We start from the raw sequence: 22,608 nt of genomic DNA, 5'->3' as shown, positions 1-22,608 counted from the left end.
CAGCGATCCTTCCCGAAGCCCGCCGCCAGCCCGCCCCCTCGCCCGCGGCCGGTGGATTGGGCCGGCGCGGCGGGCGGGGCGGGGCCAGTGCGGCCCGGTTTTGGGCGGCGCGACCAGCTACTGTGAGCCGACGCCGCGCGGCCCCGCCCCAGCATCCCGCGCCTACCGGACTGCACCCGGCGGAGCCGCCGGGAGAGCGTCATGGCCGCTTCGGAGCAGCCCCAGGCCGGGGAGCTGCTGGCCAAGGCCCGGAGAGCCTTCCTGGAGGAGTTCGGAGCTGAGCCCGAGCTAGCCGTGTCGGCCCCGGGCCGCGTCAACCTCATCGGGGAACACACGGACTACAACCGGGGCCTGGTGTTGCCCATGGTGAGGGGCTGGGCGGGAGGCGCCCGCGTTCCGCGTGCACCGTTGCGCGGGCCGCTCCGAACTTTCACTCCCGCCGCGTGTGGGGCCCGAGCACGTAGGGAGGCCCTCGGACGGCGCATTTCCCACATCGGGAGGCAGGAAGGCGGGAATCCTCGAGGAAGTAGGCTGTGGACCGCGGATCCTCGCCAGGCTCCCTGGGAGCCTCCTCACGGTGTGGGGGAATGCGGAAGGGGGGGTCGTAGGGGTAGATCCGGGCGAAGTAAAGCCCTAAGCTTCCTGGTCCAGCCCGTTCAATTCGCAGAGGGGGCTCAGAGACGGCTAGTGATCTGCCCAAGGTCCCACAGGGGCGATTGGACTGCCTTAGCCTGGGGCCGTGTCCATCCCTCGGTTGCAGCCTGGCAAGTTGAGTGAGTACAGTGCCTCTGAGGTTGCCTCCAAATGGGGAAGCGCCAAAAGGAGTTGTGTTGTTTTTTCCCTGTTGAACTCTCTCTCTCCCCGTTGCATCACAGCCAGGAGCCCACGCTCAGGGCAGAGTTCAGGTCTGCACTCCCCAAGCACTGACCCTTCTTCCCCTGGGGCAGGACTCAAGCCCCCCCAAGGCCTGATGAGCGTAGGCTCTTCCCTGGGACACTCCCCATTCCCTTCACCTGGAGCCTGGAGGTCAGCTGCCGGTCTGTCCCAGGCGCCCTGGTGTTGGGAGTTTTGCATAGTTTTGTTTCTCCTGCCAGGCCCTGGAGCTTGTGACAGTGCTGGTGGGCAGCCCCCGCGTGGATGGGCTTGTTTCCCTCCTCACTGCCTCTGAGGATGCTGATGAGCCCCGGCGGCTGCAGTTTCCTCTGCCCACAAGCCAGCGGCCACTGGAGCCTGGGACCCCTCACTGGGCCAACTATGTCAAGGGAGTGATTCAGCACTACCCAGGTATGGGGCCCCGGGCTGGGTCAGATTCCTGCCTCAGCCACAAAGCCCATTAGCTCATCTGATCCATTTCGGGGTAGGCGTGCAGAGTAGAGATTCCTCAGTGGGCAGGTGAGGAGACTGATGCCCCCAGAGGTTCCAGAACTAGCCCTGGGTTGCCCATCCCACGATGGAGGAGCCAGGGTTCAAACCCCAAAGTGTTGGTCTCCAGAGCCCTGAATTCTGAGAACTGGGAGACTGTCTCAGGACCCTCAGGGTGGGCGGGTTGAGGGCAGCGGACCCCTTGGCCCAGCAGGTTGGTGACCTCTGACAATTGAGACACATTCCCCCAGCAGCAGCTGCCTGGCAGTTGCCTCCCTTTGCACCAGAACACATTCCCTTCTTGTGTTCATCCTCCCTGGTGGCCCGTCTTACCGTCATCCATTCTTTACCCTACAGCTGCCCCCCTCCCTGGCTTCAGCGCAGTGGTGGTCAGCTCTGTGCCCCTGGGGGGTGGGCTGTCCAGCTCGGCGTCCCTGGAAGTGGCCACGTATACTTTCCTACAGCAGCTCTGCCCAGGTACCTCCCAGCCCCCACCCAGCCCTCCTTCCCCGAGGTCCTGTGATCAGAGCTTCCCACCCCAACGGGGTAGGTGGGGAATCTCCCTGGAACGTCCCTGGAGCTACTGCTGCTCCCACCCGCGAACCCCTAGTGTCCCCTCCTGGGCCCCAGCCTCCCCACCTCGCCCTGTGCCGCAGACTCGGGGACAATAGCTGCCCGGGCCCAGGTGTGTCAGCGGGCCGAGCACAGCTTCGCAGGGGTGCCCTGTGGCATCATGGACCAGCTCATCGCACTGCTGGGGCAGAGAGGCCACGCGCTGCTCATTGACTGCAGGTCAGGGGCTCCCCTTGGACCTCCCACCTCATAGGAGCTCCTGGATGGAGGCTGCGTGGCAAGCAGATGCCCGGCCTTGTCATTGCCCCCCCCCTCCATCTCCGCCCCAGGTCCCTGGAGACAAGCCTGGTGCCGCTGTCGGACCCCAAGCTGGCCGTGCTCATCACCAACTCCAACGTTCGCCACTCACTGGGCTCCAGCGAGTATCCCCTGCGGCGGCGCCAGTGTGAAGAGGTGGCCCGGGCTCTGGGCAAGGAGAGCCTTCGGGAGGTACAGCTGGAGGAGCTGGAGGGTGAGTGGAGGGTGAGGGCTGGCTGTGTATGCTCTGTCCTGGAGACTGCTGGGGCTGCTGAGTGGGGTGGGGCGGGGCTGGGCCGAGTGGGGCGGGGCCTCCTGACCTGGCTAATGTAGGAATGCTTGATATCTCAATATCGTTTTTTATAATCTAAGAATTTAATGTGCACTGTGGAAAATACAGAAAAGGACAAAGAAGAAAATAACAAGCGATAAGATCACTACCCAGAGATAGCCACTAAGCTTTTTTTTGGCTGCACTGGGTCTTTGCTGATGTGGGCAGGCTTTCTCTTGTTCCGGTGAGCAGGGGCTGCTTCCTTGTGAGGTGCGGGCTTCTCTTGTGGAACACGGGCTCCAGGCACACGGGCTTCCGTAGTTGCAGCCCATGGGCTCAGTAGGCTCAACCCTGTGCAACCAAGCGCACAGGCTTGGTTGTTCCCTGGCATGTGGAATCTTCCTGAACCAGGGATAGAACCCATGTCCCCTGCATCGCCAGGCGGATTCTTAACCGCTGGACCACCAGGGAAGTTCTACTATTAGCATTTTAATGTATTTCCTTTAGTGGTTTTCTGTACCTGTATTTTCTTTTTTAAAAGTACTTAAAAATTTTTTATTGAATTATGGTTGATTTACACTGTTGTGTTGGTTTCATCATCTGTATTTTCAAAGTTGAGCAAATACAGTGTTGCTATCTGCCCTTTTATTGCCCTGAACTCTCTCAGAACACTTCCTATACCAGAAAAGGCCGGTCATCACCATGGCTTCCCCCCGACCCCAAAAGTTTACTCTTAAATGTACAATAGGTTCCAAGACAAGACGACACTTCATTGTAGCTGTAGGTGGCAACAGATGTTAATGGCAGGGAGTCCAGATGTTTAAACTGGAACGGAAGTAAGAATCATCATTGCCTCAGGCACAAGGAACATTTTTTGGCCAGATTTTCTTAATTCCTCCTGTGGGCAGGGGGCCTTTCGGCTTTGGCTTTTAGCTCCTCCTCCTGTTTGTGTTTGAATGCCTTATCTTCCTTGTCCCATCTCCTTGGCTTGCTTCTTGGGATGCATCAGGGGCTGCTTCTTGCCACCTTTGAGGTCCCACATGGTGCCTGCCACCCCTTCCCCAGACCCTCCCACTGGAAGCAATTTTTTTTTGGCTGCCTGGGGCCTTAGTTTCGGCCTGTGGAATCTTTGGTTGCAGCATGTGAGGTCTATTAATAGTTCCCTGGCCAGGGAACATTCATTGGTTCCAGGCCCCCTGCATTGTGAGCACGGAGTCTTAGCCACTAGACCACCAGGGAAGTCCCCATCAACATGGCTTTTTAAAGCTACTGTAGCATTTCAGCATATAGGTGTCAATTTACTTAACCAGTTTCTGATAATCACATCTAACACCACGAGGGATGTTTTTATACATAATTATTTCTCTGCGTTTTCCTCCTGTTTTCTCAGGATTAGATTGTTTGGAGTAGGATCACAGGATCAAAAGATAACATGTATTTTTAAGTTTCCAGATAGACATGGCCAGGAAGGTAGTCTGTTGAACAGTTTAAAGGTCATGTACACATTAACTCATTGAATTCTCTCACAAGTCTGTAGGACAGATATTACACTCATCTTTAAAAAGTCTTTATCTATTTATTATTTTTGACCGCCCTGGGTCTCTGTTGCTTTGCATGAGCTTTCTCTAGTTGCGGCGATCCGGAGCTGCTCTTGGTTGCCGTGCTCAGGCTTCTCACTGAGGTGGTTCTAGGCACGAGTGCTTCGGCAGTTGCAGCTCCTGGGCTCCGTAGCTTGGGCTCAGTAACTGGAGCACGGGCTCAGTTGCTCCATAGCACGTGGGATGCTCCCAGACCAGGAATCAAACCCTGGCCCCAGCACTGGCAGGTGGAGTCTCATCCGCTGCACCATCAGGGCAGTCCCTTTTTTTGTGATGGGATGTACAGTGAGTGGCAGGGCTAAGACTTGATCCAGGCAGATCAGCTCGTCCTCCTCCCTTCGGGGCCAGGCTGCTGGCCTTAGGAGCTGCCCTCCCTGGCAGCGTGGGGCCCATTTCAGGGACCATCTTGTCCTTGGTGAACCGTCACCTTTAGGCCACCTGCTCTGTGCAGGTCACGGTGGTTGAGCTTTTTGCCCTTGAGCACTTGTGGCGTTTCTCCCCTCCTCCTCGGCCCTTCCATTCGCCCCCCACGCCCCAGCCCTGGAGGCTTCCATCTCCCTCAGGAACCGTGCTTCTCTCTGCCTGCCTTTCTGTCCTCCACCTGCTCCCCACCTGCTTTTAAACATGCCCAGTCTTCTAACATCCTCAAATGGAGTCTCCTTCCTATGCCAGTCCTCTGGGAAGGGTCCCCGATGTTCACGACCCCCATTTTCTCCTCTGTGTGCATGCTGAGTCACTTCAGTCATGTCCGACTCTTTGCAACCCCATGAACTGTAGCCCACCAGGCTCCTCTGTCCATGGGATTCTCCAGGCAAGAATATTGGAGTGGGTTGCCATTTCCTCCTCCAGGGGATCTCTCAGACCCAGGAATCAAACCCTCGTCTCCTGCATTGGCAGGCAGGTTCTTTACCACTCATGCCACCTGGAAAGCACTTTCTCCTCTCTACTCATTTCTGAATCCTCTGAATCCAACAGCCGGTCTCCCATGCCACCTGGTTTGACAGCTCTCCCAGGGGCTCCCTGCAGAAACCTGGGGGCTGTCCTCTCCACCCCCTCAGTGCTGGATCTGCTTGGTCAGAGCCCTGTTCCTCCTCCTGGGCCTGCCCCAGGCTTTGTCCCCAGCTCAACTCCAGCCACCACTGCCTCACTGAGGACTCAGATGGGAGTCCGCCCCCCCATTCCCACCCGGGGTCCTGGAGCCTTCACCTGGCCCTGGCAGAACTCATCCTTCTCCTGGGCACCTCTCCTCTGACTTCGCGTTGTGTGTTATTTCCTCACCCTTGTCACTGTTTGAAACTTCAGAGTCACCCCTGAGTGCTTCCTGGCCCCCTGCCCCCTCGGGTCTCTGACCTGTTCCTCCTCCTCCCCTTCCTCCCCACATCGGGCCCCTCCTGGTCTCTGACGTTTAACAGCCACCAGCTGGACTTCTGGCACCCACCTCTCCCAGCGGGGCCCCTGCCCAAGGCGGTCACTTTTGTCAACTAGAGCTCAGCTCTGTCCCTCCCCGGCTCCAGAATCTCACTGGCACCTGGAATTAAGTTGCGAAGTCTCCTCGGTGTTCAGGGCTGCCCTTAGTGACTCGGCTGGCTGTGCCTGCTTCAGCGTTAGCCAGTTGGACAGCCTGCTGGTTCCCTGGGGTGTCCCAGGCAGGCCTGCACTGTACCCCAGTTCTGGATTCCTGGCCCTTGGAGCTTTCACTGTTAGTCCAGCAAAAACACCAGCAGGACTTGTCCTTTCTGTTCTGTCTTGGCCTCTGGAAGGCAGCAGTGTCCCATTCGCCAGGGAAGCAGAGTATGGGGCTCAAACAGCTGTTTATTGAGTACCCACCGTGTGCCAGGCACACTGGGAGCTCTGCATGTGTCTGCCTCACTGAGTTCTCCCCACATCCCAAATGAGGTGGGTCATGCCCCCTTTTTTGGCCACACTGCCCAGCATGTGGGATCTTAGTTCCCCAACCAGGGACTGAACCCATGCTCCCTACAGTGGAAACTTGCAGGGGGTCTTAACCACTAGACCCCCAGGGACGTCCTGGGTACCCCCTTTTATAATCGAGGAGGCGAGGTCTGAAACCTTGCTCCCCAACCCGAGGTTCTACCCACAGCTTCGTCAGAACCAGAGTGGAGATGCCCCGGGGCCAGCGGCCTGGAGTCCACAGGGGCCCAGAGGCCGTGGGTGGCAGGTCTGCTGAGCCCCTTTCCTCCCCAGCTGGCCGGGACCTGATGAGCACGGAGGCCTTCCGGCGGGCGCGCGCACGTGGTGGGGCGAGATCCAGCGAACGGCCCAGGCGGCGGCCGCCCTGCGCCCGCGGAGATGCCCCGGGCCAGCGGCCTGGAGTCCACAGGGGCCCAGAGGCCGTGGGTGGCAGGTCTGCTGAGCCCCTTTCCTCCCCAGCTGGCCGGGACCTGATGAGCACGGAGGCCTTCCGGCGGGCGCGGCACGTGGTGGGCGAGATCCAGCGAACGGCCCAGGCGGCGGCCGCCCTGCGCCGCGGCGACTACAGAGCCTTCGGCCGCCTCATGGTGGAGAGTCACCACTCGCTCAGGTGAGGCCCCTGGGTGCCTGACACCCCGCAAGCACATGTGTTGCAGCTGGGGCCGGCTCCAGGCTCCGTATTCTTTCCGCAGAGACGACTATGAGGTGAGCTGCCCGGAGCTGGATCAGCTGGTGGAGGCCGCGCTCTCTGCTCCTGGGGTTTACGGCAGCCGCATGACAGGCGGTGGCTTCGGGGGCTGCACGGTGACCCTGCTGGAGGCCTCTGCCGCTCCTCGGGTGATGCAGCACATCCAGGTTGGCAGTGCTGGAGTCGGGGTGGGGAGGGCAGGGTGGGGGAGCAGGAGAGATGGCTCCCAGGGCAGCCCTGAGCTCAGACCCCCCGTCCACCAACAGGAGCAGTACCATGGGACGGCCACCTTCTACCTCTCCCAGGCGGCTGATGGCGCCAAGGTGCTGCGCTTCTGAGGCCCTCGCAGGACAGCACGTGGTGGGCCTCCCCTCCTGTCTGGGTGCTGAATAAACTTGTATCTCTGACTCTGACGCCCGCCTACCTCAAGAGGTGGATGTGTGCTGGGGCATCAGAAAAGGGGTGTGTGAGAACTGCTCCCTGCTCTGGACGGGGCCTAGAAACATGGTCAGGGCAGAGCCAAGCAGTAGCGAAATCCTTTATTATAGCAGAACAAAGCCAGGCCCTTGTCATGCTGGGTCCAGCTCTTTGGTTACAAAGGGGCTGGGGCCTGGGGCAGGGGGGCAGCCAGAAGGGCCTTCTGGGACCTCTGCCCCCTCCACGCTGTCCAGAGGACACTGAGCCCCTGTGCTGTGGCCAGAGGCAGCGGCCTTGTGATCAGCATGCGGCTGGGGTGGGCCACCAGGGGTCCAAGGATGGAGTAGCTGAGGCAGCACATGGGGAGGGGGTGGGACGGGGTGTGTGTGTTGAGGGGGGCGCTCAGGTCTGGAAGAACTGTTGGTCCACGTGGGTGCTGAGGGTCCCACTGGTGGTCAGAGTCCGGCTCACAAACTCCTGTGTCACATGCCGGGTGAGGGAGCCACTTGCTTCCAGATGCTGGGAGCCCAGGGTCAGTCCATCTGCAGGGGAAGAAGTGTTGAAGGACCCACCCCTGGGTCCTGACTGCCCCGCCCCACCCCTTCCTCTGTTAGCTCTGTGTTTCCTGGGGAGAGCCAGGAGCCCCCACCAGGCAACTCACCCAGTAGGAAGGGTTCAGTGGTGCTGGAGTGGGTGGTGATGCTGCTGTATTCCCCTGACGCTGGGTGCGGGAAGAGCCCCAAGTGGCCGCCCAGCTGTGGAAAGGGTCCTGGAGAGGGTGGGTGGGGGCACAGTTAGAGGATGGTGCCAGGAGAAGGCGTGGCCAGAGAAGGGGTGGGGCTGGGGAAGGGGCAAAGAAGCCTGCCTCCATCCTGGGACTCGATGGTGATGATTCCCTCTCGCTCCGGCCCGAAGCCTTGGGTGGTCTTGGCCTGCACCTTGAACTTGTAGGGCACGTTCTCGCTGAGGCCAGGCACGGTCAGCCGGCTCTCAGGGCTGTCGCCGTCAACCAGGAACGTAGTGGCTGGCTCTGTGCAGGGAAGATGCCTTTCAGCCTCTGCGGCTCCCTCCCCACCCCTCCCCCTCCGCCCCCCAACCCGGGGCAGGCAGGACCTCCTCCGTGGGCCATCTCACACGTCACCAGGTAGCCCAGAATGTCGCCATCCGGCCTGCGGGGCCGCTCCCAGCTCAGCTGCAGCGAGTCGGGGCTCAGGGCAGTGAACACCAGCGGGCCCGGGGCACTGGGCGTGCTCAAAGTGAAGGCGGAGCCTGGGGGCAGCAGAGGAAGTTTGTCAGGGGACAGGTGGGTATCTGAGGGCCAGGTGGGGGCACCTGTGGGGGTGGGGGTGGCAACTCACCCGGCAGGGGGCAGAGCGGGCTCTGCGGGTGCACCTGTGACTCAATGGTGATGACACCCTCACGCTCCGGGCCCCAGCCCTCCTGGCTCTGGGCCCGCACACGGAACACGTAGGAGTGGTTGGGCAGGAGGTCCTCCACCACCACCGAGGTCTGGCTGGGGTTGGGGATGTTGAGGCGATACAGCTCACCTGGGTGGGGGACGGAGGCAGACCGTGGAGCAGCCTCATTCCTCATCCCTAGCCCCTGGCCTGATCTCGCCCCTCCCCTAGGCCGCAGCCCAGACCTGGTCCTAGCCCAGACAGGACCAGCTGTGGTTGGGGTGCAGGTCGGGGCGGCCTTGTGTGGTGTGGCTGGTGGTTCAGGCTGTGCACCATACAAGGAGTGAGTGGAGTCTGAAATCCCATCTGTGTATGATGGCTGTTTATGGGCCCAGGTCATGCTTGCCCAGAGAAGGGCCACTTCTCATAGCCCAGCAGAGAGACCCTGGGTCCCTAAGCAAAACCTCACCGGGGAAGTGATCAGGAGAGAGGCCCAGGGAGATGGGTGAGGACGCAGTGGAAGAAGGGATGCAGTGAAGGGGACACTGGGGGACTCAGAAGGGAAAGGCCCTCTCAGAGAGGCAGGGGGTGGCAGCGGGGGACATCAGTGGTCAAGCGGCTCGGCTGGGCTCCGGACAGCCCGAGCCCCTGTATGTCAGCCCACCAGCAGCCAGGCCTCACCGCCGTTCAGCAGCTGGTACTCCACGCTGTAGCCCTGCAGCGCACGCTCACACTGCGGCTCCTGCCAGCTCACTTTCAGAGACGTGGGTCCAAGGGCGGAGAACACCAGGCGGGTGGGTGTGTTGGGCACACCCGCAGCCAAGCGGGAGCCTGCAGACAGGGGGCGCCGCAGTCAGCCCGCGGCGGGGTTATCTGGGCAGTAGTCCCTGGTTCTCAGCTGCACCTCCCTGACTGCTGGTCGGGCAGCCCACTCGGCCCTGCAGCACCCTCTCTAGGCCGCCCGGCGCCTCCCCACCGCACTCAGGGTGAGTGCGGGGTCCGCTTGAGTACCCGGCCCCCCACCCTCCTCAGCTGGCCCCAGCCCAGCACCCCGGGAGGACAGGCCGCTTTAGGCACCAGCGTGGATGTGGATGGAATGGAGGGTGCGAAGGCGCGGGCAGTGCTGATGGTGGGTGGATGGTGACATGGAGCGGGACGGCCATAGAGACGCAGGACTGCCACCTCTGTACTACCTGGGCCCCAAGAGGGCGCTGCTGGCTGCCCAGCCAGGATTATAGAGTCTCTCAAGTCCCCGGAGCGGGGGGCTCCCTTCATCTGAGCCCGACTCCGGGACCCCAGGGCCCAGGACAGCGGAAGCCTGCTCCTCCCGTGTTCCCAGATGGGAGGGAGGCCTAGGGCAGGACAAAACACAAGTGAGCTGGGGCGGGGCGGGTGTGCGTGTTGGGCGGAGGGCAGCAGCCCCCGCCCCGCCTCCAGGAGCTGGAAGAGAGGAACGATTGGCCGGAGGGCCGGGGAGGAGGCGGCACTCACTCTGGGAGGAAAGGGAGGTGAGGGTGGAGTAGTCCCTGGGCAGCGTGGCGGAGTGCGAGTGCTCCGTGCGGGTCAGCGAGTGGTAGTCCCGCGTGAGGGTGGACGAGGTGCTCAGCACGCGGTGGGACAGCTGCGGGCTCAGGTGGGCGCCGTGGGCCGCGGTGCTCACGGTCATCCTGTGCAGGGAGTTGGCGCTGCCCGGGAAGGCAAAGTCCATCCGCCCGTTCACCAGGTGCTCTGCGGAGACAGGGCAGGGTCACTCCCACAGGCCCGGCCGCAGACCCCGGAGCCCCGAGGGGCGGGCTGCCGTAGCCCTGGGAATTCCGGGGGTTACCTACCTACCTACCTTCCGGGGCCCCCCTGGCATCAAAACACCCAGCCTCCCTCTGCCCACCAGGGACAGAGGCCCCTGGAGGAGTCCACGGCCCAACCAACCCCCGCAGGCTTCTGGAACACAGGTCCCCTGGCCTGGCAGGAGGCCCCCACGGACCCGACCTCCGCCGGGGCCTCGCAGCCCCAGCAGTCGGCCCCGCCCTGGGGAGAGCCCACACGCCTGCCCTGGGGTCCCCTGGCTCTGGGGTCACCGGGCAAGGCAGCCTGGCCGCGGTGGGCTCTGGCTGGAGCCGAGGTGGGTGCGGGTGGGGGCGTGCCGGTCACCTCCCTCCCCGCTGGCGCCCCGCGTGCCCCCATCGGCCCCATGGGCGGCGCCGTCTCCCGGGGGCCCGGAGTCGGAGGAGCGCCGGCTGCCGGCGGACAGGCGCGGGATGAGCTCCGGGGGCAGCCGCCACGTGACGCGCCTCAGGTCCAGCTCCTCCCCCAGCAGGGGCTCGAACTTCCAGCCGCAGCCTTAGGAACAACGAAGGGCCGCGTTGGCACCGCCAGGGGGCGCCAGGGGCGCGGAGAAGAAGCCAGTGGTCCCCCGGCACATGCGATCTGGGTGTGCGGCGGCGGGGGAACCCGGCGGCAGGCGGGACCCTCAGCCCGGAGGTGTTATAGGGCGGCTTGGGCCGCAGCTGGCGAGGGAAGACCCCCTGGACCAGAGTCCTGGCTCTGCCGCGAGCCGTGAGGCCTCTGCTCTGAGCCTGCTTCCCGTCTGGATGAGGGAGGGAGTGATGTCTCCCAGGCCTGCCTCCCGGGAACTCCCCAGCGAGTTCCAGCAGCCGGAGTAGATCTGTGTAGTGCCGACAAGCCGAGGAACCTGATTCATACCAGCTGCTCTCTACCCCAGACCCTCAAAACCCTCAAGACCCCTGAACCCTAGCTTGACTGCATGGAAACCTGATGTAGGTAAGGAAGGAAGAAAATACAAATTCTGGGGCTTCCCTGGTGGCTCAGTGGTAAAGAATCCATCTGCCAATGCGGGAAAAACAGGTTTGATCCCTGGTCTGTGACTGAACCGAACTGAACTGAACTGAACTGAACCGGGAAGATGCCACATGCCGCGGAGTAACTAAGCCTACACGTCAGAACTACCGAGCCTGTGCTCTAGAGCCCGGGAGTTGCAACTACTAAGCCCTAGAGCTCGTCTTGCGCCACAGTAAGAGAAGCCACCGCGATGAGAAGCCTGCATAGCAATGAAGACCCAGCACAGCCAAAAATAAATTATATAAAAAGGAAATACAAATCCTGGTGGATTTTCACTCAGCCTAGTATGACTGGTATCCCATTTCACAGATCAGAAAACTGAGGCAGAGAATGTACGTGATTCATCTGAATTCCCACAGTGGTGGCTTAGTCACTAAGTCCTGTCCGACTCTTGCCCCATGGACCCCATGGACTGTAGCCTCCCAGGCTCCTCTGTCCATGGGATTCTCCAGGGCAGAATACTGAAGTGGATTGCCATTTCCTTCTCCAGGGGATCTTTCCAACCCAGGAATTGAACCCAGGTCTCCAGCATTGCAGGCAGACTCTTTACCAACTGAGCTACAAGGGAAGCCATCCTGCAGTGAAGCCAGAGCTAAAACAGACCCCAGGAGTCCCAGTCGAGGGCTCTTTGCATCACAATGTACAGGAATCCAAGAGGGAAGTGGAGCAGGGCCAGTGCAAGGAGCACTGCACTGGGGGCCCCCAAGCCAGTGGCTGTTCTGGGGCTCCTGGACCAGGCTTGCCTCCTCGCCTGTAGCCCTGTCCCTGGGAGGTGTCTTGGGTGTCCTGACTCCATGGCACAGCTGGTGAGCTGGTGAGCCTTCCACACTCACAACTGTTTCCAGTCTCATGCGCACGAGCCCGTGTGCGTGTGCCCCAAGCCCATGTCTGTCTGTCTGTCCTCACACAGAGACGTGCACACCAGTCCTATGAGCCACGTCCACTTTGTCCCCTCTGTACCCAGAGCCAGAATGGTGCCTGTCAAATCGTTGATTTTGCAGAGAGGGGACTTTCAGTCTTGATCTTCATGCCCAGTGGTCACTGGCCCCTTTGCTGTCTCTGGACACCAGTGACAGCCCCACCCTCTACCCAGGATCCCCACCATCCTCGCCGGGATCCCCGGCCCACTCACCGGTGTCATCAGAGACGCTGGGCCTCTGGCTGCCGGCTGGAGAGCGGAGCACATCATCGCTGTACATGAGGAAGCTCTCGTAGTCCTCCCCACTCTGGGCATCCACGATGGGGATGTCAGGGATGATGGGGACTGCGGGGTGGGGGGAGGGGTGAGCCAGGGCCCGACCTCGGGCCCCTGCCCGCCCCTGTCTGCCCTGTGCCTCCCTGCCCCCTGCTCACTGGACATGGGTCGCTTGGGCTGGGTGGCCAGGTTGATGATGGCCTCCCGCTCAGGCCCCCAGCCTGCCCCGTTGCGAGCCTTGACCGTGTAGCGGTATGGCTGGGACTCGCGCAGGTTCTCGATGAGCAGCGTCCGCTTCTTGGGGCTGTCCACCAGCACCTTCTTCATGGGCCCGATGGGTCCTAGGACAGGGAGAGTGCCTCAGAGCTTCTGGCCTGGTCCTGGTCTCGGATGCCCCAGGACCGTCGCGCGGCCCCTGAACTGCACCCAGGAGTGGGGGGAACAAGGCAGGGAGCGAGCAACTGTTGATGCCCAGCCACGGGCCAAGCCCTGAGAACCTGGGTGTGACTGGCTTAGAGAAGTGTCACTAGGGCTCCACGGGGTTCCTCGCTAAGTTGAGTGGCAGAGACACACTAGACTCAAGTCACCTTTAGTGTCAGCTTGACCCATTGATAAAGGTCCTACGTTCACGTGCGTCTGTGCGAGTCTGGCTCCAGAGCCAAGAGTGCCCTCACCACCTGTGCCTCACCGTCCCCAACCAAACCCCAAATGCTCTGTTGGGAAATCCAAAGTGGAAACACTGGGGACTTCCCTGGTGGCCCGGGGGCGAAGACTTTGCTCTCCCAATGCAGGGGACCCGGGTTCAATCCTTGGTCCAAGAACTAGATCCCACACGTTGTTGCTGAGCAGCCAAGTTGTGTCTAAGTCTTTTGCAACCCCATGGACTGTAGCCCTCGAGGCTCTTCTGTCCATGGGATTTCCCAGGCAAGAAAACAGGCGTGGGTTGCCATTTCCTCCTCCAGGGGATCTTCCCGACCCAGGGACTGAACCCAGATCTCCCACATTGGCAGGTGGATTCTCTACCGCTGAGCCACCAGGGAAGCCCCAGATCCCACAGGCCACAACTGAAAAGATCCCGTGCGCCACGATAAAGACCGATCACCCCGCATGCCCCCATGAAGACCCGGCACAACCAAAACAATAAATAAAAAATATTTTAAAAGTGGAGACATTCGGACACTCGCCAAGGCTGCCCTGGCCACCTGGGCAAGGACGGGAGGTGAGAGGCAGGCCTGATCCTACAGCGGAGGACAGGCCAAGGCCTGCATGAGCTGAGTGTGCCAGGGTGGGATGGAGGTTGCACAAGAGTCAGCCGGGAGCAGAGGTGAGGCAGCTCCCCCACACCCAGAAGGGAGGACACACAGCCCTGGGAGCGGGGAGGAAGAGACCCCAGGCTGCTCTGAGTGAGTTACAGTGCCTAGGGGCCCCGACCTGACAACATGGGGCCCTCTGGGTGATCAGAAGACATCCCAGGGTCTGAGGGGTCCAAAGGAGGGCTCTCGGGGAAAACCCCTCCTGCGAAGCTTGATGCTGTCTGATAAGAGAATGGCTGTGCTCCAAGAACTGGCTGATGTTGGACTGTCTGCCTGGGGGAGGTGTCTGAGTGCTGAGGTGGGGTCCACCCCATCGCATCTGTCTGCCAGGGGGAGAAGGGAAGGGGACCACCCCAAAGGGCTGATGCCCTTGGGTCAGGAGGGCTTCCTCATACGTTTGTGAGGCAAGAGCTAAGAGTGTGGGCCAAAACCAGTCACGCCTGGTTAAGATTAAAGGCCAGGCCAGAAAAGACTTCCTGACAGTGGTCCAGGGGTGGACCAGGAGTCGCCAACAGAAGGAGCCAAGGTGTGACGCAGCGGCTGAGAAGGTTGTGCTTGGTCGGCCAGGTGAACAGAGCAAGGAGCCTGAGGCTCAGAACAATCCTGCTGCCCTCTGCCCTGTTGGGCTACCTGGGAGTGCTAAGCCTGACCCACTTTAGGGTTCACAGGTTGTATCTGGGGGTGGGAAGCTCTCCATCCCTGGGATGGACTCAACAGGTGACGATGCAGAGAGGAAGGCCCTGCACCAGGCAAGAGCGGGGGACTGAGTTCCCTTGAAAAGTTTTCCATCCTGACAAGTGCAGGGGTCATCTCTCCCTTCCAGGACGGGAGAAAAATACAGAGTTCTGCCAGGGGCTCTGATAACATGTTGCATAAAATGTACTAGAAAAATTGTTTGAAGTTCAGGGAGTCCTCTGCTTTTTATTTGCTAAATCTATCTACCCTGGCTTGAAGAGACCCGTGTAGAATTGAGCCACTCTCATTGACCTGCGTGGGCTGGCACTCTGGACCTGTGACCCCATTGCACACACATAACCTCAGGCCTTCCATCCTCACCTGCCCTGGGAGCTTCTGGGCTCTGCTTTGGAATGCAACTAACTCAGCCCAAGTTCAGTTCAGTTCAGTTCAGTCGCTCAGTCGTGTCTGACTCTTTGCGACCCCATGAATCGCAGCACGCCAGGCCTCCCTGTCCATCACCAACTCCCGGAGTTCACCCAGACTCACATCCATCGAGTCAGTGATGCCATCTAGCCATCTCATCCTCTGTCGTCCCCTTCTCCTCCTGCCCCCAATCCCTCCCAGCATCAGTCTTTTCCAATGAGTTAATTCTTTGTATGAGGTGGCCAAAGTACTGGAGTTTCAGCTTTAGCATCATTCCTTCCAAAGAAATCCCAAACCTGACCACAAACCTAATGATGCCCCCAGGCAACCAGAGTGGGGGCTCATCCACTGACTTGGACTCCGTGACCTCCTCCCGTTCTCCACCCCCTTCCCTCCCTGGGGGCAGAAGAGGAGGGCGGGTCCTTACGGTTGTCCTCATTGACCAGGCCGTAGCAGACCTCGTAGGCTGTGATCTCGCCGTTGGTCTCAGCCGGCTCAGCCCAGCTCAGCTGGGTCACGGTGGAGGAGACAACGTTGAAGGCGAGACGCCCGGGCTCGCTGGGCACTGGGTGGGGCAGAGAGGGTGCAGGAAGAGTGCTGTCAACAGCGGACAAGAGGGCAGAGTTCTGGGCGGGGCCAGGGCTGGGCAGGCTGGCATCAGGGTGGCCAGGGATGGATGTGGTGAGGCCTCACCTTCCTGGTGGGTGCGACAGGACACCGGGGAGCTGTAGGGGCCCTCGCCCTGCGCCCCGTAGGCGCACACCTTCATCTCGTAGTCACAATATGGGTACAGGTTGGTGAGCTCCACTGAGGGCACCTTGCTGTCAAGCAGGTGGGCTTCAGACTCGGAGTCACCCTGGATCCAATATTTCACCTGTGCCCAGGGTGGGGCTGGTCAGCGGGGAGCAGCTGGCAGAGCCCACCGTCCCTCCGCTGAGCCCTGCCCTTACAGTCCCGTGGGCACACAGACGTGGAGGGATTGAGTGCCCTGCCAGGCGCACGCAGCAGGGCTGGCATAGGGCACAGGTGTTTCTGGGTTCTGGGGGCCACATTCCAGGGACTTCTTCCTCCCCCAGGGGCCGATGGGGGTTCCCCACCCACTGAGGCCAAGCACGTCCTCTCCTCTCCCTGGGGCCCTCTCTGGCCTCAGCAGGCCAACCTCTGCAGCATATGCCCGGCCTCCCATCCACCCCCTTCGTCGCCCCCCACCTTACCCGGTACCCTGTCGGCTTGCCAGGAGGAGGCAGCCAGTTGAAGTGGATCTTCCGGGACCCAGCAGCCTTGGCATTGGGGTTCTGTGGGGCACCCAGGTCACCCCGGGGCGGTGGGGGTGATGACACGGTCTGGTTCATTACATTCCGGTCCAGCTCATCTGCAGGGGGTCAAGCCAGGGCAAGGCAGTCAGCAGAGACTCCTCTCTGGCTTTGAGGGGACAGGAACCCATCTGCACCACCAGGGGGCACCAGACGCCCAGTTAAACACCAAGACTCCTTCCCCCTCACATCACATCAGACGTATGGGTGTGAGAGTTGGACTATAAAGAAAGCTGAGTGCCGTAAGTATTGACGCTTTTGAACTGTGGTGTTGGAGAAGACTCTTGAGAGTCCCTTGGACTGCAAGGAGATCCAATCAGTCCATCCTAAAGGAAATCAGTCCTGAATGTTCATTGGAAGGACTGATGTTGAAGCTGAAACTCCAATACTTTGGCCACCTGATGAGAAGAACTGACTCATTTGAAAAGACCCTGATGCTGGGAAAGATTGAAGGTGGGAGGAGAAGGGGATAACAGAGGATGAGATGGTTAGATGGCATCACCAACTCAATGGACATGAGTTTGAGTAAACTCCGGGAGTTGGTGATGGACAGGGAGGCCTGGCATGCTGTGGTCCATGGGGTCACAAAGAGTCTGACATGACTGAGCGACTGAACTGAACTGAACTGAATCTTCCCCCTGCTCCAGGGGGACCCAGGAGGGTCTCCAGAGGGATAAGGGCTTGTTCTCTTTGTCCCTTTGGCAGCCAAGGAGTGTCCCACAGAGAACATTTTCTCTTCCCAACGCCCTTCCTCTCTCCCCTACCCCGACTCCTCCTCCGCCCCCATCCTTTTGGCAAACCTCCCCTCCAGGGTGGGCTCACAGGCCCCACTATACTGGAAGCTAAGGGCCCATAAGAAGTGTTTCACCCCTTCTGAAACACTTGCATTTAGCTTAAACTAAGGCTGAAGTCAAAGGCTAAGGCCTAATGGTGGGATTCCCAGCCAGCGGCAGGCCTGTGGCCACATGACCCCGGTCTCTCTGATTGAGAGCAGGGTTGCCAGATAAATACAAGATGCCTAGTTAAACTGGAATTTCACACGAAGATACTTTTTAAGAATAAGTATATCCCAGATAGCATATGGGATATACGTATACTACAAGTTGAGTTGTTATTTATCTGAGATTCAAATGTAACTGAGCTTTCTGTATTTTTACGGCTGAGACTGTCAAGAAGCCCCAGCCCTCCCTCCCCACCTGCTTAACCTGACCCCAGGCTCCGGCTACCTCGGTCCCCAATGATGACAGTGGCACACTGGGGCTGGCCCAGGCGGGCCCCGAACTTGGGGTTGCTGAGTTGGATGTAGAAGCGGCGGGTCTGGGGGCCCCGCAGGAGGGAGTCCATCTCCTGCAGCTCCAGGAGCTTCACCTGCAGCTCCTTCCAGGTCTCCCCAGGTTGGAACAGCAGCTCACCCTCCATGGGGATGTAGTCCTAGGAATGGGAAGGGGTCAGAGTTGGAGCAGGCCTGGGAGATGAGCCAGGCCACACGCTCCACCCCCACCCGACAGCCAGTGCAGAGACCCTCACGCAGACTCTCCCACGTGGACACCGGAATGGCTCCTGTTTATACAGCACCTCTTGTGCATCAAGTACTTTACAGATATTAACTCATTTCTTCCTCAGGGCAGAGTGAGGTAGAGATATTACTGTCCCCATTTTACAGATCAGGTAACTGAGGCACACAGAGGTAAAGAAAGATGCCCAAGTTCACACAGGTAGTTGTGGTGGAGCTGGGATTTGAACCAAAGTACAGAGAGACAAGGATGCAGATACAGGGGGGTCCCACACAGGCAGGCACTCAGCCAGGGGAGCTGAGATTTGCAGGCCTCACCTAGGAGGGAGGAACTGTTCCCCGCCCTGGGGCTCTGAAGTCTGAATCCCACCAGCCCCCCGGCCCTGCCTCCTGGGTGGGGTGCTTCTATTACCTCCTGTTTTTATTTTTCAATGCCCTAGAGCTTTTTCCTGAATGTCTTGGGATTAATGTGTACCTATATGGGGCAGATAGATTGCAGTGTGTAGGGGGAAGCCTTTTCACATAATCCCACTAGGTGGCGCTGTAAGCTAACATTCAGATTCTTTGCTAGCAGTCCGAGCCACCAGGGAAGCCCAAAAATGTAAGGATGGAGGTACTGGGGATTGAACCCAGGGCCTCATGCATGCTAAGCATGCGCTCTACCACTGAGCTATACCCCCAGGCATATATCTGTATATACATACATGTATACATTTGTATAGAAAAAGAGAAAGCAACTATCAACAATGGGTGCTAATTTTATTAGTCTTTCCATTCTGCTGTAGGTTTGAAGTTTTTCAAAATAAAAAGTTGAGAAATATTTAAAAATGTTAAAAAACATAGTTCACTACCAAAGGATCCTTATAAAGGGCTTCCCTAGTGGCTCAGATGGTAAAGAATCTGCCTGCAATGCAGGAGACTCAGGTTTGATCCCTGGGTGGGAAAGATCGTCTGGAGGAAGGAAAGGCAACCCACTCCAGTATTCTTGCCTGGAAAACTTCCATGGACAGAGGAGCCTGGTGGGCTGCAGTCCACGGGCCGCAAAGAGTCGGACATGACTGAGCGACTTAACACTTTCACTTTTTCACTTTCAGTGACGTTATGGTTGTACAAATTCCTTTTTGGAATTTTTACTGGGAGCATTAGAGCAGTAATAAGAACTATTCCTACCTATAAAAAGAAATAAAGCATAGGGTGTGTGCGCACACTTGCTCTCATGATTGCCAAGTGGGTCTGCAGGCCAGTGTGACTAACCTTTATTACTTTTTGAGTGAAGTTTTTTTGTTTCGTTTTTAATTTTGGGCCACACTCTGTGGCACATGGAACTTCCCCAGACCAGGATCGAACCCATGCCCCCTGCACTGAAAGCGCAGCATCGTAACCACTGGTCCAAGAGGAAAGTCCAGTGAAGTTTTGATATGAATATTTCTACTTTTAAAATGTTGGTAATAGGTATAAAATAGATAACTAATAAGAATCTATGGTATAGCACAGGGAACTCTACTCAGTACTCTGTAATGACCTATCTGGGAACAGAATCTAAAAAAGAGTGGATAGATATATGTCTATGTTTAACTGATTCACTTAGCTGTACAGCAGAAAAGCAATATGGTAAATCAACTGTATGCCAATAAAAAATTAATTAAAAAAATTGGTAATGGTAATAGGGAATTCCCTGGCAGTCCAGTGGTTAGGACTCTGCAATTTCATTGCCAGGTTCCTGGGTCCAGGTTTGATCCCTGGTTGGGGGACTAAGATCCCACAAGCCACACAGCATGGCCAAAAAAATCAAAATACACAAAACGTTGGTAATTAATTTAGAAAAACAGACATATAAGCCAAACTAAGCAGGGACATGGCTGTTGTCTGAGAGTGATTAAGTTGTGAAAAAGTGATAAAGTTGACACCAGCCCACCACGCGGCCCTCCCTGCCCTGAAGGATTGGTCCTATGGCCTGGCTGACAGAGGGCCTGCCTGGCAATGACAGCCTGGGGACATAAGGCCTGTGATCCCCCGTCAACAAGGCCAGAGTCCCTAGGCCATGGCAGAGGGGGCAGTCTGTTTCTTTGAAGAGTGTCCGGGTGGATCCTGGAATGTTGCAAGGGGGACACGGATGGTCTGGACATGATGAGGCCTTATTCAGGGCATCACTGGCCTTTTTGGTGAAAGTGAAAGTGAAATCGCTCAATCGTGTCCGACTCTTTGCCACCCCATGGACTGTAGCCCACGAAGCTCCTCTGTCCATGGGGTTTTCCAGGCAAGAAGAGGAAACTTCCTTCTCCAGGAGATCTTCCCAACTCATTTGAAAAGACCCTGATGCTGGGAAAGACTGTAGCCGGGAGGAGAAGGGGACGCAGAAGATGAGATGGCTGGATGGCATCACCGACTCAATGGACATGAGTTTGTGTAAGCTCCGGGAGTTGGTGATGGACAGGGTGGTCTGGGGTGCTGCAGTCCATGGGGTCGCAAGGAGTCAGACACGACTGAGCAGCTGAACTGAACTGATGCCCCTGCTGCAGGGTGGCAGGGGAAACGTGTCCTTGGGAGGCCAGCCTGTGGCACCACCAGCATCCAGAGACCCAGGATGCCGCTGTGTCCAGCCCCCACCGGGCCCTTGGGATGTGCCTGACCTCGTGGCAAGGACTCACCCGGTTGGCCTTGGCGGTGTTATCCTGTGTGCGGTAGGAGACCTGTGATTTGCCGCTGTCCAGGATGCGCCGGACCACGGGGATGCGGGCAACGTGCTCCCCGCTGCTGACCAAGTACTCGGGCTGCTCAAAGGACACGATCCCGCTGGCTGCAAGGAGCCAGGCGCTGGTCAGGGGTCTTGACCACAGTCCCCCTCTCAGCCCCTGCCCTCCCTCTGGCCCAGCCCGGTCCAGACTTCAGGAGTCTGCTTATCACCCTCAACCCTCTGCTCTCTAGGGAGGGTGGACAGAGGTGCTGGGAAAGTCTTCCAGGAAAAGTTGACAAGGCTGGAACAGTGTCCAGCTGACATCCTGGACGGTTTGGGGCAGAGAAGGGAGGCCAGGCAGCGGCAAGACCAGAGATGAGGGCTGAGACTGAGGACCGGGGCAGAGCAGGCCTAAGTCCTGCGGCAAGTGGGGAGGAGGGGTCAGCGACCAGAACAGGCCCTCCGGACGCTGGAAGGATGGTTATGAACAAGTCCAGGTTCCCCGAGGAACTAGCAGGGAAGGCCAGGTAGGTGACGGTGGTTTGACGCCTTGCCCGCCCTCTAGGTAGGCCTGGGCAGAAAAAGCCCCAGGTCCCTTCTTGCTCTGATGTCCCGGCATCCTGGGGACCCATTCAGTCTCAAGTTCAAAGTCCACAGGACAAGGAGAGGGTCGTGGGACGGCTCTAGGAGAACTCAGTACCCTCTGGTGATGATAAGAGAAGCCCCACACTGAGCGCTTATGAGAGAGGTACAGCCACAACCCCCTCAAAAGAGCCTGATACCCATTATGCAGATGAAGAAACCAAGGCTCAGAGGTTGAGTCGCTTGCCTAGGCCACATGGCCAGGTCCCACTTCCACTTGGATTGAGGAGAGACAAGGGTCCCAGAGTCCCCTTTGGCCCCCATCCTGACCGACCTTGCTCCTTGATGATGGTGATATTGACCAGGCGACGTCCGAGGGTGGCGGTGCCCACAGGCACGTCGATGGCCTCCACCAGCAGCTGCTTCTCGTCGTCGTCCTCGGGCCGGATAAACAAAGGCACCCGCACGTCCACCAGCTCCACGCCCTCCTGGAATTCCACCATGCCCCGGGCATCTGGTGGGGAGCCGTCAGACAGGCGTCAGGGGGCCGCACGGGGGTGGGAGCTGAGAGGGAGGAGCACAGGGAGCCTGCCCACCTACCCTGGTCTGCGGTGAGCGTGTAATAGCCGGGGGCCACCTTGAGCTCATGGAAGGCCCCCTGCTCCACGTGCTTCTCCGTCAGCTTCAGCAGGGCCTGCTTGGCCGAGCGGGGAGCCATCAGCACAGTGTCCACAATGGTGTGGTCCTGCCTGGGGGCGGGGCGGGTGGGGGGTGTCAGGCCAGCTGGGAGGCTGCCACGCGTCCCTGTCCACCCCTCCTGCCTGTCCTCTCTGCATTGGGGCACAAGATTCCAGGCAGCAAAAAGAGGTTTTTTCAGAGCCAGACAGACGCAGAGGCCCGGGCTGGCCCTGCTGCCGCCCCCTGCAGCCTCAGGGTCCTTATCTGTGAGAGGAGGCTCCTCTCCCTGCCCACCTCTCCCAGAAGGGCTGATGACGCACACACAGAGGCGGGGCAGCAAAGATGCCAAGGGGACAGGCCAGACTGCCTGGCTGCAATCCTGGCTTTTCATCTTAATTTTTTTTTTTTTTTTTTTTTACCAACCACATGGAAATTGAACCTGGTCCCTGGCAGTGAAAGCCTGAGTCTTAACTGCTGCTCCTGTGTCGTGCTGTGTTGTGTCTGACCCTTTGTGACCCCATGGACCGTAGCCCGCCTGGTTCCTCCATCCATGGAATTTTCCATACAAGAATACTGGAGTGGGTTGCCATTCCCACTCCAGGAGATCTTCCACGCCCAGGGACTGAACCCGCGTCTTTTGTCCTTTGCGCTGGCAGGCAGGTTCTTTACCACTGAGCCACCTGGGAAGCTTTAACTGCTGGACCACCAGGGAATTCCCCTGGTTCTCTCTCTCAATGGCTAGGTAACCTTGGGTAAGTTGCTCAACTTCTCTGATCCTCAGTTTCCTCAACTATACAATGGGAATAGCAATGATCCCCACTTGAGTAAGATAACCACACACACGAGTC

The 22,608-nt window shown here is 58.8% G+C and overlaps 2 protein-coding genes and 1 non-coding gene across 5 annotated transcripts in view; 1 reads left to right on the top strand and 2 right to left on the bottom strand.

Annotated features, from left to right (window-relative positions):
* The first annotated feature begins 20 nt into the window (after window positions 1-20).
* Window positions 21-7,134, top strand: GALK1 (galactokinase 1). The gene is made up of 8 exons (XM_070389086.1): window positions 21-366; window positions 1,095-1,284; window positions 1,720-1,839; window positions 2,019-2,154; window positions 2,265-2,446; window positions 6,493-6,643; window positions 6,726-6,888; window positions 6,988-7,134. The coding sequence occupies exons 1-8, from the start codon at window positions 202-204 to the stop codon at window positions 7,057-7,059; spliced, it is 1,179 nt and encodes a 392-aa protein (XP_070245187.1). The 5' UTR covers window positions 21-201; the 3' UTR covers window positions 7,060-7,134.
* Window positions 7,135-7,245: 111 nt separating this feature from the next.
* ITGB4 (integrin subunit beta 4) overlaps window positions 7,246-22,608 on the bottom strand; it is a 32,175-nt gene continuing 16,812 nt past the window's right edge. The window contains exons 24-40 of one of the 3 annotated variants that reach the window (XM_070389085.1): window positions 21,683-21,831; window positions 21,417-21,596; window positions 20,475-20,623; window positions 17,540-17,744; window positions 16,215-16,372; window positions 15,694-15,874; window positions 15,428-15,565; window positions 12,745-12,927; window positions 12,524-12,655; window positions 10,684-10,872; window positions 10,027-10,263; window positions 9,217-9,366; window positions 8,497-8,685; window positions 8,252-8,407; window positions 8,004-8,168; window positions 7,800-7,907; window positions 7,246-7,680 (exon numbers count right to left, since the gene is read on the bottom strand). In XM_070389085.1, the coding sequence (XP_070245186.1) occupies window positions 7,541-7,680; window positions 7,800-7,907; window positions 8,004-8,168; window positions 8,252-8,407; window positions 8,497-8,685; window positions 9,217-9,366; window positions 10,027-10,263; window positions 10,684-10,872; window positions 12,524-12,655; window positions 12,745-12,927; window positions 15,428-15,565; window positions 15,694-15,874; window positions 16,215-16,372; window positions 17,540-17,744; window positions 20,475-20,623; window positions 21,417-21,596; window positions 21,683-21,831 (2,809 nt within the window). In that variant the 3' untranslated portion in view covers window positions 7,246-7,540. Of the gene's footprint in view, window positions 7,681-7,799; window positions 7,908-8,003; window positions 8,169-8,251; window positions 8,408-8,496; window positions 8,686-9,216; window positions 9,367-9,728; window positions 9,888-10,026; window positions 10,264-10,683; window positions 10,873-12,523; window positions 12,656-12,744; window positions 12,928-15,427; window positions 15,566-15,693; window positions 15,875-16,214; window positions 16,373-17,539; window positions 17,745-20,474; window positions 20,624-21,416; window positions 21,597-21,682; window positions 21,832-22,608 lie in introns of all 3 variants that reach the window. The other 2 variants (XM_070389083.1, XM_070389084.1) reach the window with 2 other exon arrangements.
* On the bottom strand, window positions 18,435-18,506 carry TRNAA-AGC (transfer RNA alanine (anticodon AGC)). The gene has a single exon. It is a non-coding gene; the product is annotated as a tRNA-Ala (tRNA).

The sequence above is a fragment of the Bos mutus genome, chromosome 19 (assembly GCF_027580195.1).
Source record: "Bos mutus isolate GX-2022 chromosome 19, NWIPB_WYAK_1.1, whole genome shotgun sequence".
Lineage (NCBI taxonomy): Eukaryota > Metazoa > Chordata > Mammalia > Artiodactyla > Bovidae > Bos > Bos mutus.
Note: the sequence above shows the minus strand (reverse complement) of the source record. Positions and strands in the feature narration are given on the sequence as shown.